Here is a 13,113-nt window from a genome sequence, read left to right on the forward strand (position 1 = left end):
AACATGTACTTAGGTAATCTACTTGGCCATCTTATCTTCTTACTTCCGTTAAGAGTCTTCTTTATAGATATCGCTTCTACCGTTGCACACGCATGCCTACATACACACTCTACTTATACGACTTAATACCTAGTATAAGTAGCATAAAAATTACTCTTATCCTAACAGTAAATTCATATAGACCGATATCGCTCTTATTATTACTATCTAAATTGCTGGAAAAAATAATATAAAATGAAAAGAATAATTTCAGACAAAAACCTGATTCCTGACCATTAGTTTAAATTCTGAAACAAACACTCTACCGTTGAACAAGTATACAGACTAACTAATACGATAATCAAAGCTTTAGAAAATAAAGAGTACTGTTCCGCCGTCTTCATAGATGTAGAAAAAGCTTTCGATAAAATGTAGCATAACGAATTATAACAAATAATAAATAAAAACTTTCCACACTCGTATTACAAACTCCTAAAATCTTACCTTTCTGAAAGAACATTTTATGTAAAAATAAAAGACACTCATTCGAACATCAAACTAATCAAAGCTGGGTTACGCAGGGAAGTATCTGTGGACCTTTTCTTTACACCTTCTATACAGCAAAAATACCAATAAACGCAAACTGTACAGTCTTAACATTTGCAGACGACACAGCAATGCTTACCATCAAGAAAGACGCACCACAAGCAATTCAATCGTTACAAAACCAAATCAACTCTCTCGAAGAATGGCTACATAATAGAAAGATCGAGGTAAACTCTACCAAGAGTAAATATATTACGTTTACACTGAGGAAAAACAAAATACCGAAACTACAATTATATAATACAGAAATTCCACAAGTAACAACAGTAAAGAATTTAGGACTACACCTAGATTCCAATCTAACATGGAAAAAGCATATAAATGACAAAATCGAAGAAATTTGTTTAAAAAGGAGACAAATGGCTTGGAAAACTGGCAAAAAATCAAAACTTAGCATGGAAAACAAACTGATAATTTACAAAACAATAATAAAACCAATCTGGACATATGGATTAAAACTATGGGGTATAGCAGCGAATAGCCACTGTTCGGCGATATTTACGTTGTTGGAATAATTTATATTGCGCGCGGAATAGGATAGGCGGCGTATGCGCTAATTAAGTTGCGAGGGCGCGCAAGGGCTGTCGAGATGCGTGCGGACACGCCTTAACATGCAAGAGGCAGGGGTGAGCGTCTTGAGGTGTGCGGGGGGAATAGGATGCGTGGGGCCGTGTGCACGCACGAGTCTCATTCTGGTGTTCACTCTGGTTGAGCTAAAAACAGTGTTTTTTCTCATCTTGAGCTTCTCATTATCTTGGCTTTTTGTTCTAGGCAACGTGAATAGAGCGTGTGTGAGTGAGTGAGGAGTGTGTGGAGTTTTTTGGTTTTTGTTCCCAACAGGCTCTCCACGTGGGCTTCTAGTCGGGCAGTTGTACGGATATCTACAACCTGTCTCCAGGCTCCCCACGTGGGCTTCTAGCCGACCAGGTGTAGCGAATTGTCTGCAACCTGCCGCCCGGCTCCTCACGTGGGCTTCTAGTCGGAGCGTTGTACCGTATTATCCGCAACTTGTCTCCAGGCTCCCCACGTGGGCTTGTGGCGAATTATCTGCAACCGGTCGCCAGGCTACCAATGCGGGATAAGGTTCTGGCCAGACAGGCCATCGTTAGGTGCGATAAGAAACCGCGTGCGTTCGATTGTCGTCTTGCGTCGGAAGCAAACGGTAAGAGAGCTCTCTAGCGTGCGACCAAAAGGTACCTCGCGTCGTTTATTCTATTAATATATTTTCTTTCAGCGTTTTGTTTGTAATTGTATGCTTCATCATTTTATTGAATAAATTGTTCTCTTGCCCCGGCTTTTCTCTCAATTCCGTGAGAGTTTTTATGCCGAGGCAAGTAGCTTTGTGCCGCGTAAAAGTGTTTTGCTCATTTATCTATCCTGTCCTATCTCACTCATTCCAGCGTTAAACTGTTTAATAGAACTAATAGGAGGGATTCGACCATTTTCTGGTCACGTATATAAATGCTAAAAACAGCCACATTGCCAAGCTAAAAGCTCAACAATCCATAACCAAATGCAAAATCGTGAATGCTCCATGGTACATTTGTAAGGAAGGGATAAGGAAAGATTTAAATATTCCCACGATAGAAAAAGAGATAACAAAGTCAACCTGCAGATACAAAAGAAGAATTGATACGCACATAAACCCGCTAGCTAAAGATTACTAAAACCAATATATCTGTAGAAATCTGAAAAGAATTCACTCAGAAGACCTAGTAAAAACTAAACCTAAATGAAACAAACGACAATAGCGACACTATCTCATTGGAAAAACCGTCCACGTGCTACCTTTTTTTACTTATATAACAATTTATCAAATGTCTGTGGACAAATTGTAAAGTTGTATGAAGTTAATATAAAAACGAACAAAAAAATATTACAGAAAATTAACAATCTATAACATTTGAAAGAATTTAATTACCAGTAAAATTTTTTATTTTACGTTTAATTAGGTATTTGTTTCTAAGCATTATATGAATTATTAATCTCACGAAAATGCAATATATTAAAAAATATTTCCAGCAGTTAGTATTGTAAGCAGAAGAAACTTAACAGAAATTAAGTTAGATAGGAAGAACAATGACGCAGTATTAGTATCCAGTACACCTATGAGATTTTCAAAGAGTAAGGATAACAACATGTATATAGAAAAGTAAAAAGGTTTATAATATAATTATATCTATATGGCGTGTGCAAAGCGATTTGAAATTTACAGCATAAAGTTAGTTGCTAGTTAAAGCTATTTTGTTTTAATGTTAACTTGTACCATATATAAGAAAAAATCAGTTACTTCTTTGACTTGTGACCAGAGAGCGAATACCATTTGCCGTTTCTCAAAAGCAAAATGCTATATTTGATCTCTATATATGATTCGATCAGAAATAAAATTTTAGATCGTATTTCATGGGATCATCTTTGTAGTATATATTTAAAACTGCTTTTTATAAAGCTGAGTCGATGTAACTACGATGACAGCTGTAGCTCTCTTTTTTGAGCGGAGAAGGACGGATTCGGAATTTTGGTTTTAACATCAAGATTTTTGTCACTGATGATCGTTTACACCTATTACTTAATAAAGAGAGCTAAAGGAAGTAGAGCTTTCCAAATAAATATTAAAGGAACGTTTAATAGTAACTTTATATTTAATTATATCATTTACTTCACAACGATTTTCAAAGCGAAAACATTTTTAGAAACGTTGTGATTGAAAACTTTACGAAACGAGAAAGCAGCACAGAAAAAAGAGCAAACATTCAAACCTATAAAAACTATAAAAACACTTTAAAACATTACAGGAAATTGGCAATATATTTTCAACTGATTACTTGTGCTGTAAATTAAAAAATATTATAATAATAAGTAATTCGAAAAATATTTTCTTTTCCCATCTCAGGATTAAGTTAGCGATTTATTTAATGAAATTTTCTAATGAAGAGGATTGCATCTTATCAAGCAATAACATACAGAAATATTGTTGTTAGATGTTACAACGGTAAAATTATTTTTGCATATTTTATGTCATTATTCTTTTCCTACTGTTATAAAAACAATAGTATTATTTAAAAATTTATCAGTATCGACATTAACTTAAATTATAATTTTTTACTATTGGATGTGTTAAAGTTACGGTGATCTACATGACAGTCAATCTGTTAAAGAAATAAGTGGCAATTTTTACCAATAATCATTAATTGAATTAGTAATCATAGCTTATATGAAAAAATCTAGTGTAATTTTGAACAGGTTATATGCCTCTACTTTTCCTTTATGGAAATAATAAATTTTATTTACACATTTTTTAATTCTTAATATCAAAGTTTTAATAATCTCTAAATATGAATCACGACATTTAAATATTATTTATTTTCGGTCGTAAAGAATAATAAATGATAGGAATGTTAAGTAGTCAAAGTCTTGATATATAAAGAAAACGTGAAAACATGAAAACACTCTAAAGTTTTGCAGTTTGCTAGATACTATATCTGACTCTTTTTTTATACAAGCTCTTTTCTCCTACGCTATATATCATATATATATTATAGGGAAAGTTTGACCTGCTAATATTGTGGGTTTTTCTTTGCCGTTGTCCACAATGCCAGGCATTTTTAATCAACGTAGAAAACAAAAAAATTGTTATCATATCTGGCTAATACATAATTAATTAGACTATTACACAATTTAATTTATTTATTTATAACCTTTTTTTCTGATTGTTCCTAATTTTTACTCTAATAACTGTACTTTTAATTTTATTATAATTATGCAAAATCAATTTAAAAGAATTGAAATTAAATATAATAAAAATTTAGGACACTTTGTAGCTTTTGATCTTATAATACTTATGTATTTATTCTGCTATGTGGCAGAATCGTCATAAGACCTAATGTAAAATAACAATTATTTTAAATTGGAATAACATTTAAACGACAATAGAAACGATTTTAAGTTTTTACAATAGCTTATGCAGTTAGATAGAGATATTCTTCTCAGTTAATATTTACTTCGTCACGTTTTACTATACCTTTTTAACAACTATAAATGCTTATACGAATGCTATACATATTTAATTAAACAAATATTAAATAAAATTGAAAAGTTTAATCTTAGGTTTTCTGGTTATAGTTTTTTAAGATCTTTGAACAAATGTAAAAGTTTTTAAAGACTATACATTGCACCATTAACGAAATACAGATAGCAAATCTTTTGCAAGAACGCAGTAGTAGGATTTCGAAAAAAATTTTTATATTTATTTACATTTCAGTAGCGTGACGAGTTAAAACGCAGTTTCCTTAACGTAATATCGTCGAAGTAAATCCTGGACATGGTAAATTTTTTTTCTTGATTTTCTTTGTTTCCGTTTTTATTTTTGGTATTTTAAAGTATGTTTAATTTACTTTATACATTTTTAAATTTTTATTAGAGTATGTTATATTGATTTTATAGGAAACATTATAAACATAGTTGCACCTGGATTATAAAGCGTGAAATGTGCTTGAAATTATACTGCTTTTAGCGTGTATGAGAATAGATGATAAAAATGAATTTTTACGATGCTTGAACACTAATCACTAAATCTACATCTTGAAGTTTGTCGGAATTTACGATGCGTGGGCACACGATTTCCAAATAACGGCATAAGGTAAATCGATAATTCTCCCTTAAATTAAGTTTGGACTGATAGGTATCAATATCTGATATTTTAATATACACATCACATCATCATTTATTATTCATGAATATTAGTAATAAAAGTATTTTTTGAGATAAACTAAGGTATGTATAATAATATATTAGTTTTAATTCCTTTCATTTCTTCTCTGTAGTGATCATCAATTAAAGTTGAAAATGAATAAACTGAATAGCATGCTGTGCGATTTTGTATACCTTAACCATAGGATGAATATTTTCTGATTTAAATGTAAGAATACCGATGAATTACAATAGTACTCTTTCTCTTACAAGGGGACCTTACACTTAGTCCGACACGGATTTTAACGAGCTTTGGTATATTAGTAGTATACTTTGAGGTTGTTATCATGGTAAAGTATTTTGTCCTAACGCTCAACCATTTTTAAGAAAAAAGCTTTTAAAGTTTTGGTTTTTATTGTATACATGTTTATATTATCTTAAATTCGACCGTCTTTCAAGCAGCTCGCTAGCGTATCTCGTAGAGTTCTCGCTTTTCGTACCGCTAGTTAGTGGTTCGATCTTTCATAGAAAAAGTTTTTTTTAATAATTTTTTTCTGTCTGTTTTCAAATTATTTTTTCATATTTTTTAATTTTTAAATATATACAGGAAAGAAAAAATTATTTATTACAAAAAAATTAGAAATAATAAATTTTTTCACATCTTGCGATAATAATAAAGGAAAATTTAATTCTTGAATTACAATTAACATTTTATTTTTTAACAGGTATATGAAAATAGATAAATTAAGATTTACTTCTTGTGAAGATTGTATCAGGATACAATCAATAGTCAATCATCAATTGTCATCAAAAATTTTTCAAAAAATGATTCGATATGCATGGTTCGCTTTGAAATTATTAAAACTAAATGAAAGAGAAATATTTTTAAATGTTAATCAAGTTTGTTTTTCAACAATTCGTTGAAAAAATCGTTGTTCATGTAACAATTCATCTTTTATTAATTGCGCGAGATGTGAAAAAATTAATTGTTTTGAATGCTTTTACGAGAACAATCACTCTGGAACCTGCGTATAAATAATAATAAATGTACAATAAATATTAAAACACATAGATATAAAAAAATTATACATGAAATTGTTAATGATTAGAATATATACGATTGTTATTTGTTAGTATATTGAAGATTTATCTATTTTTATATACCTGTTAAAAAATAAAATATTAACTGTAATTCAAGGATAAACTTTTCCTATATTATTTTCGCAAAATGTTAAAAAATTTATTATTTCTAATTTTTTTCTTTCCTGTATATATTTAAAAATTAAAAAATATGAAAAAATAATTTGAAAACAGAAAGAAAAAAATTATTAAAAAAAACTTGCCCCATGAAGGATCGAACACTAACTAGCGATACGAGAAGCGAGAACGCTACTAGATACGCTAGCGCGCCATTTAAAATATGGTAGAATTTAAGGTAATATAAACATGTATACAACAAAAACCAAAACTTCAAAAGCTTTTTTCTCAAAAATGGTTGAGCGTTAGGACAAAATACTTTACCATGGTAACAACCTCAAAGTATACTACTAATATACCAAAGCTCGTTAAAATCCGTGTCGGACTAAGTGTAAGGTCCCCTTGTTAATATTATAAAAGACAATAGTAAGTAAAATAGCAATATTATGTTCAGAAACATACTTTACTGAGTTAAAAATGTTTATTATATTATTTTTTCATTCAATTTATGGTACTCTGCTTCTGTATTTATATTTGTTATGTTTAATACATAAACTACTTTCTTAAATAGTTTTATTTAAGAGTATGCGGCTGTAAAAAAAGACTTTTTCCAGCATCGGATCTATGTATATAAATTTCATCTTCCAATGCGTTAACAATATAAAGATTTCTTTTAACGAATGTTTTATTCGTAGAGATCCTATGTGAATTATTATGCGAATAGAATTAAACCACTGTAAGAAGGAGTAAGCAAGACATGAATTTTTTAAAAGGTAAAAAAAATAATTTTTCTTCTGATAGAAAAAAATATTGTGATTGTCTTGAAAAATATTTATTCAAAGCATTAGAGAACTTATTTTATCTTCAGAGATAATCTATCATTTTACAAGTAGAGAGAGCGCATTATTCTTACCAACGATAAGAAGAAGCCGATAGTATTGAAATCATTAAAGATTTTTGAAGACACAGTCTTCTTTTTATTTATACAAGGAAGAAACCATGTGCATTAATTTTCTATCATTAAAATTGAAAAAAGAATGCATCTTAGTGTTACTTATAAATTATTTTTTAAACAATTTCTTTTTAAACTATAATCTCTTGCAGATTTTGTGTTAGCCTAAAAGCTGCTAGTCTCGGAGCAGTAAAACAAGGTGTTATAATGCACAGAGTTTGTGGGTTCTAGTCACCAGGACACAGTATGTCTTTAGGTTGCGGATAGATGAATAGCCTATTTTTCTCGGATAGGGATAGAGGTTAGCTGCGAACAAAGTGAATAAGCAGTCGCGGACAGCCGATTGGAAAGGGTACTCTTGGTCCGGGGTTGGGCGTAGGTCTGATAAGCTCACACTGTAAAACGACTTTATCTCGTAACAAACAAGCATCGCTATGGTTTCTGCTATGGTAAAATTTTCCAGAGGTTAACTAGTCCCTTGTTCAGATCTTCGGGTTGGGACTAATCTAGGGAAATCATGTTGAGTTAAGTCCAAGAACGGAAGAAATCTCAAAGTGGGTACGTAGAACGTACGAAGTATGTACAGATCCTGGGAGTTGCAATTGATGGTCGGCGAGAACGATAAGTACGGAGCAGATGTTGTCTCACTGCAAGAAACTAGATAGTCGTGGGAAGACTTGATTAACACCTGGGTTTAAATGCTTCACCATGAGGGTCGGGGACCCATAGTTTTTGCGTCGGATTTATGATTAGTAGAAAAATCTTATCCACGGTTAGAAAAATTGAATTTATAAACGATAAAGAAGGACCGCTCGTTGTGCAGGTTTGGTAGTACAAGATTGTAATAATCAATTTGCAAGCGCCGACGACAAAGAAGATGAAATTAAAAACGGGTTCTACGAGGAACTCGAACACCTCGTGGATCAATTGCTGAAAGAGTACATGAAAGTAGTCTTAGGGGATATTAAAAAGTTGATTAAAATATTTATTATTCTTTAACATCTCTCTTTTGTTTCCTACATATGATTTCTAAATCACATTCTATATCCTAATCCCTATGAAATACATCGGTTGTTACAATAATTTCACTGAAATTAAAATATTAACATTAAATATAACTTGCGTGCTTTATAATTTTCGTGAATCGATAATATTTCGGTCGAGATATGTGAAGATTTCTTGTTAAATCTGAATATGTACTATTTTATCAATTCTCATTTTATTAAGTATATATTTTAAACGTACTAAATTTTTCCATGCATACGTATCGAAAATTGTTTCATCTTACTTATAATCAACAAATTATAATTAAACTTAGAAGATAGTTGACACAACAATTCTAACTTCTACATACTTCTAGATAATTTTAACAACATAATATATTTTATTGCGAGAATACGAGGTCAGAATGACTACTCGTAAAAAAATTTTTAAGATACATGGAAATATACTCACGCTATGATAAAAAGTAATATATTTAAACTAAAAAGAAAATAATAAGAAGATCACTTTTTTGTTGTTTAGCAAAGATTATCAGAGAGAAAATACAGTACAAAAAAGTGAATATATTAAGGAATAGATGATCCAAAAGATCAAGGCATAAAACATGTATTTCATCGTATAATAAGCAATTTTCAGCCTGGAAAATAAATGTATCAAAAAATGATTAAATAAATAGGAAAACAAAATATTTTATAAAAAAAGATTATTAAGCATTTACTTTCTGTAATAAATTTTGACTCTTCTAACGTCTCCATCGGGTCTTTCGCTAAATATACTCGTATTCCCCTAATGTAAATTTCAAAATAATACTGCCAATCAATATCAGCAGCATTGAAAAAGAAGGTATGTTTATCGACGAGTGATAGTTTGTCCCATAATTTTAAAACGTTATCGTTACTGAATTCCCATTCATTAAGTGTAAAAAAATTTAATACATGTTTAAGCTTTTCCATTTTTCTGAAGATGTTAAGCAATCTGAAAAATATACAATTATTTGATAATATGCTTCTTTACCGATGATTAATAAATCGCTTGTAAATTTAAATATCGTCATATATTACATTGGCTTTCTTCCGCTGAGATAAGCTAACGAGTCCACTATAATAGCTGGTATCCAGTGCAAAAAAATTGTCAAAAGAAAATAGATATAATAGTTCTGTATCATCTGTAACGAGTAGTAAAATAATATTTGTTTCGAAGGAAATTTTATACCACTTGTTTTTAAATAATTTTCTGCAGTAGCCCAATTTATTGGTCTTTGAACAGAGGAAACAACATTATAAATCGGAATCTCTTTGTCCGCTGGTAAATCATTATTTTTTCCATTTAAAGGACTAATACTCTTTAGTATGGACCTACAATAAAAGATTTTTTTTATTCGCTTTAAATGTTATTTTAAGAAATAAACTAACAATTCATTTTAGTGATTTTTTAAAAAAGAAAAAAAGTGACCTTTTCTGTGCAACGTCCCATGCTGCCGCAATAATGTTATTGACAACATAGTCAGCAGGAATTATGTCGCAAATAAGCCTATCATTGAGATTTAACGTGCGTAAAACACCTTTCGCACTACCAAAAGCAATTCCTGTTATTCCATACAAATTATTGATCCAACCGGCAATTGGTTCCTTTTCCGTTGAAGCAACAATTGATGGCCTAACGATGCAAGATGGAATTTTATTGGAATATTGCCGTATAGTATCTTCACAGATTGCCTTCGAATATGCGTAAGTATTTGGCCAATTACCAAGTAGCCTGTAAGATAAGCGAATATGCTAAACTACTTAAGTTAGCTCTAAGCAAAATACAATATTCTTCTTTTTTTATTACTTTGGTGTAATTAAATCTAATACGTCTTCGCTTAAAATCTCTGTCAAATTGATTATGTCTTCTGTCTTTATAGGCGGCATGTAGAATTTTTCTTCAATTTTTTTATGTATGCAATGTGAATATGCCGTTGATATATAGACAAAGGCCTAAAGAAAAAATTAATTATAAAACTAGAACATCATATTTTTTATTAAATTCAATGTCTAAATAAATAAATTTCTTCAGAAATGATATTTTTAAGTACGTGATTATATAAAGAAACCGTGATTATATTAGAAAAAAGTACCTCTAAACTTTTCATCTCCTGGGCAAGCAAGAGGAGATCCCTTGTTCCTCTAATATTCGTATTAACTATAAAACGAATATTATCCATAAAACGCACGGATGCTGCACCATGAAATATCAAATTGGTATCTTGAATACGTTTACGATCTTCCTCCGACAAACCTAAATTCACTTGATTCATGTCTCCTTCTATGAGAATAATCTTTTTTTCGACATCTTTCTGCTCTTTCTTCAATCTGTCGAAAATCTAAAAATTTAAATATACACCATAATATCGGTGATTTGTTTCATAAGTATAGCAATAATAAGTAGAATGTTTGTAACTTTACTCACAACATCATTGAAATACTCTTTGAATCGAGTATTCGGATCTTGCTGTTTCTTTGCTCTTATTAGCAAATAAACCGTTTTTATGTCTGGACAACATCTAATAAAAATAGCAATAGATTTATACAAAAAGTTCTTACAAGGGGAACATACACTGGGATACTCACGGATTTTAACGAGTTTGGTATATTAGTATTATACTTTTAGGGTGTTATCGTGGTAAAGGGTTTTTTCAAAATGCCTAGTAAATTTGGGAAAGAATTAAAGAAAAAAGTTTTAAAATTTTGATTTTTGTTGTATTTTATAAAAAATACGTTATTTATAAAAAAATTACTTTTCTTTATTAATAATTATTAAACTATTGTTGTTCAGTATCAGTATTGATTTAAATTCCTGTTTTAGTTTAAGATATTTCTTAAACTAATGCAGAGAAGTGTAATTCCTACTATCATTTCACTATTATTTCAAAAATTTATCTAGAAGAAAATATCTCTCAAAAACAATTTAATTACCTAAAACAAGTGCATACATAAGTAAAACCACTAGTTTATTTTTTATTTCCAACATATAAACCTCTTGGAGCATTATAATTCAAAATTACTTAAAATAACTACAAGTTTATCTTACATATCATATATTATACGATTATAATGCTATGAATGTGTAAGTTTAATCGAGAATGAAAACAAATGTTAAACATTGTTACCTCAAAAGCTTTTCCATTAAAAGCCTTCCTAAAAACCCTAAACCTCCTGTTATGAACATTTTTTTTCCAGAATAAAATGTAGCTATTTCACTTCGTTTATTATCAAAATTCGGTTCTTCTACCATAGAAAACAGTTCCTCTTGATACGTTTTACCGCTCAGTGACGCCATTTTTTTGATTCTTCTACATACAAACAAAGAAAGAAGTTTGGATAAATAAATTTGATAAATAAATTCTAAGTAAATTTTCAAGATAAAAAAATATTTATAAGTCATAACTTATAATAAAATAGACGCATTTGATAATGATTAAGATTATAATTTTTACTCTTTCAGATTTCTCAACTATTTAGTTTGAATTAATTTACAAATCAACAATTTACAGTCTATTTTAATAAAAAGCATATAAATGTAATAATCTATTTCACTTGCTATTTCATCTTATTTACATAAAAGTTTTACTTTTTTTGACTTTTAGTCAGAAAAGATATAAAAGGTTGAAAAGTAAAAAATTTACCTATTTATCTAAAAATTTTTTACGCAAAGAATATACCAATTTTCTGATTTTATGATATTCAAAAAATACTTGTAATAATTTTCAATCTTTTGAAGAACTGAGTATGTTTGTGAGTGATTTAAAACAATTGTAGGAAACTAAGTATTATAAACGTACTCCCGATAAAAACTCTCTAGATATTACTCGATGTAACTTGATTCGACTGCGGTTTTATATCAACTGGCTAATATTCGTTAAATAATCAATTGATCTACATATGTATTATTTCGTATTTGTAGTATGTGCGGAATTAATATTTTTAATATGCATACAATACAATAGGAAATTACGATGTTATCGTGAGAATGACTTTTGTTAAAACCATGATTTATTCAGTTAATCTAAATTCAAGAGAATATAGAAATTATTTACCTTAAAGAGAAAATCGATACAAACGGCGAACAGTAGTACAATATTTATAAAATGCTGTAATATTATGACAATATAGTTTAATTTTTTTTAAATTAGTAAATGAAAGTATTTTGAGAAGGTGATTAAGAATTTAATATTATTTTTTGAAACACAAGATAAGGAACATAAAACCAGGATTGTTAGAGTCTTGAAAATAACAACATTATATTTATTAAATTTTTAAAAACATTATTATTTATGTAAATTACAACAAAACTGCTTAGTTAGTAGCTCTTGTCGTTAGCCGTTTGTGAATTGGGATTATCACTTAGACATAATAATAATCTCTCATTTATATTAATAACTTTCATTCAGATAATTATTCATAGCTACTAATTAGTTAATCAAAGATAAAAAAAAAACTAGTCCTTTTGTATAGTGAAAATAAAAAAAGAAGCTATTTATATGAGCCAATTTGACTATACTTTTGATCGACAAGAAACGAAAACGAATTTGTCAATTCTTTCGCTGAGTATTACAAAGTCACTAAAGTATTCGATAAATTTAGCAATAAGCTTTGCCCATTACGTTTGGTATTTTTCGTTTTTTCGTCATCCAATGTAACTAAGGTAAA

General features: G+C 29.5%; 1 protein-coding gene and 1 pseudogene across 1 annotated transcript; one reads left to right on the forward strand and one right to left on the reverse strand.

Annotated features, from left to right (window-relative positions):
• The first annotated feature begins 2,975 nt into the window (after positions 1 to 2,975).
• On the forward strand, positions 2,976 to 3,181 carry LOC122513660 (annotated as a pseudogene).
• Positions 3,182 to 5,130: 1,949 nt separating this feature from the next.
• LOC122513659 (fatty acyl-CoA reductase 1-like) lies at positions 5,131 to 12,541 on the reverse strand. The gene is made up of 8 exons (XM_043630075.1): positions 12,501 to 12,541; positions 11,574 to 11,756; positions 10,874 to 10,967; positions 10,542 to 10,787; positions 10,256 to 10,401; positions 9,878 to 10,180; positions 9,638 to 9,780; positions 5,131 to 5,276 (listed from the first exon to the last, which is right to left on the reverse strand). The coding sequence occupies exons 2-8, from the start codon at positions 11,741 to 11,743 to the stop codon at positions 5,131 to 5,133; spliced, it is 1,248 nt and encodes a 415-aa protein (XP_043486010.1). The 5' UTR covers positions 11,744 to 11,756; positions 12,501 to 12,541.
• Positions 12,542 to 13,113: the final 572 nt, after the last annotated feature.

This window comes from Polistes fuscatus, unplaced genomic scaffold (assembly GCF_010416935.1).
Source record: "Polistes fuscatus isolate 324 unplaced genomic scaffold, CU_Pfus_HIC Scaffold124, whole genome shotgun sequence".
Classification (NCBI taxonomy): Eukaryota; Metazoa; Arthropoda; class Insecta; order Hymenoptera; family Vespidae; genus Polistes; species Polistes fuscatus.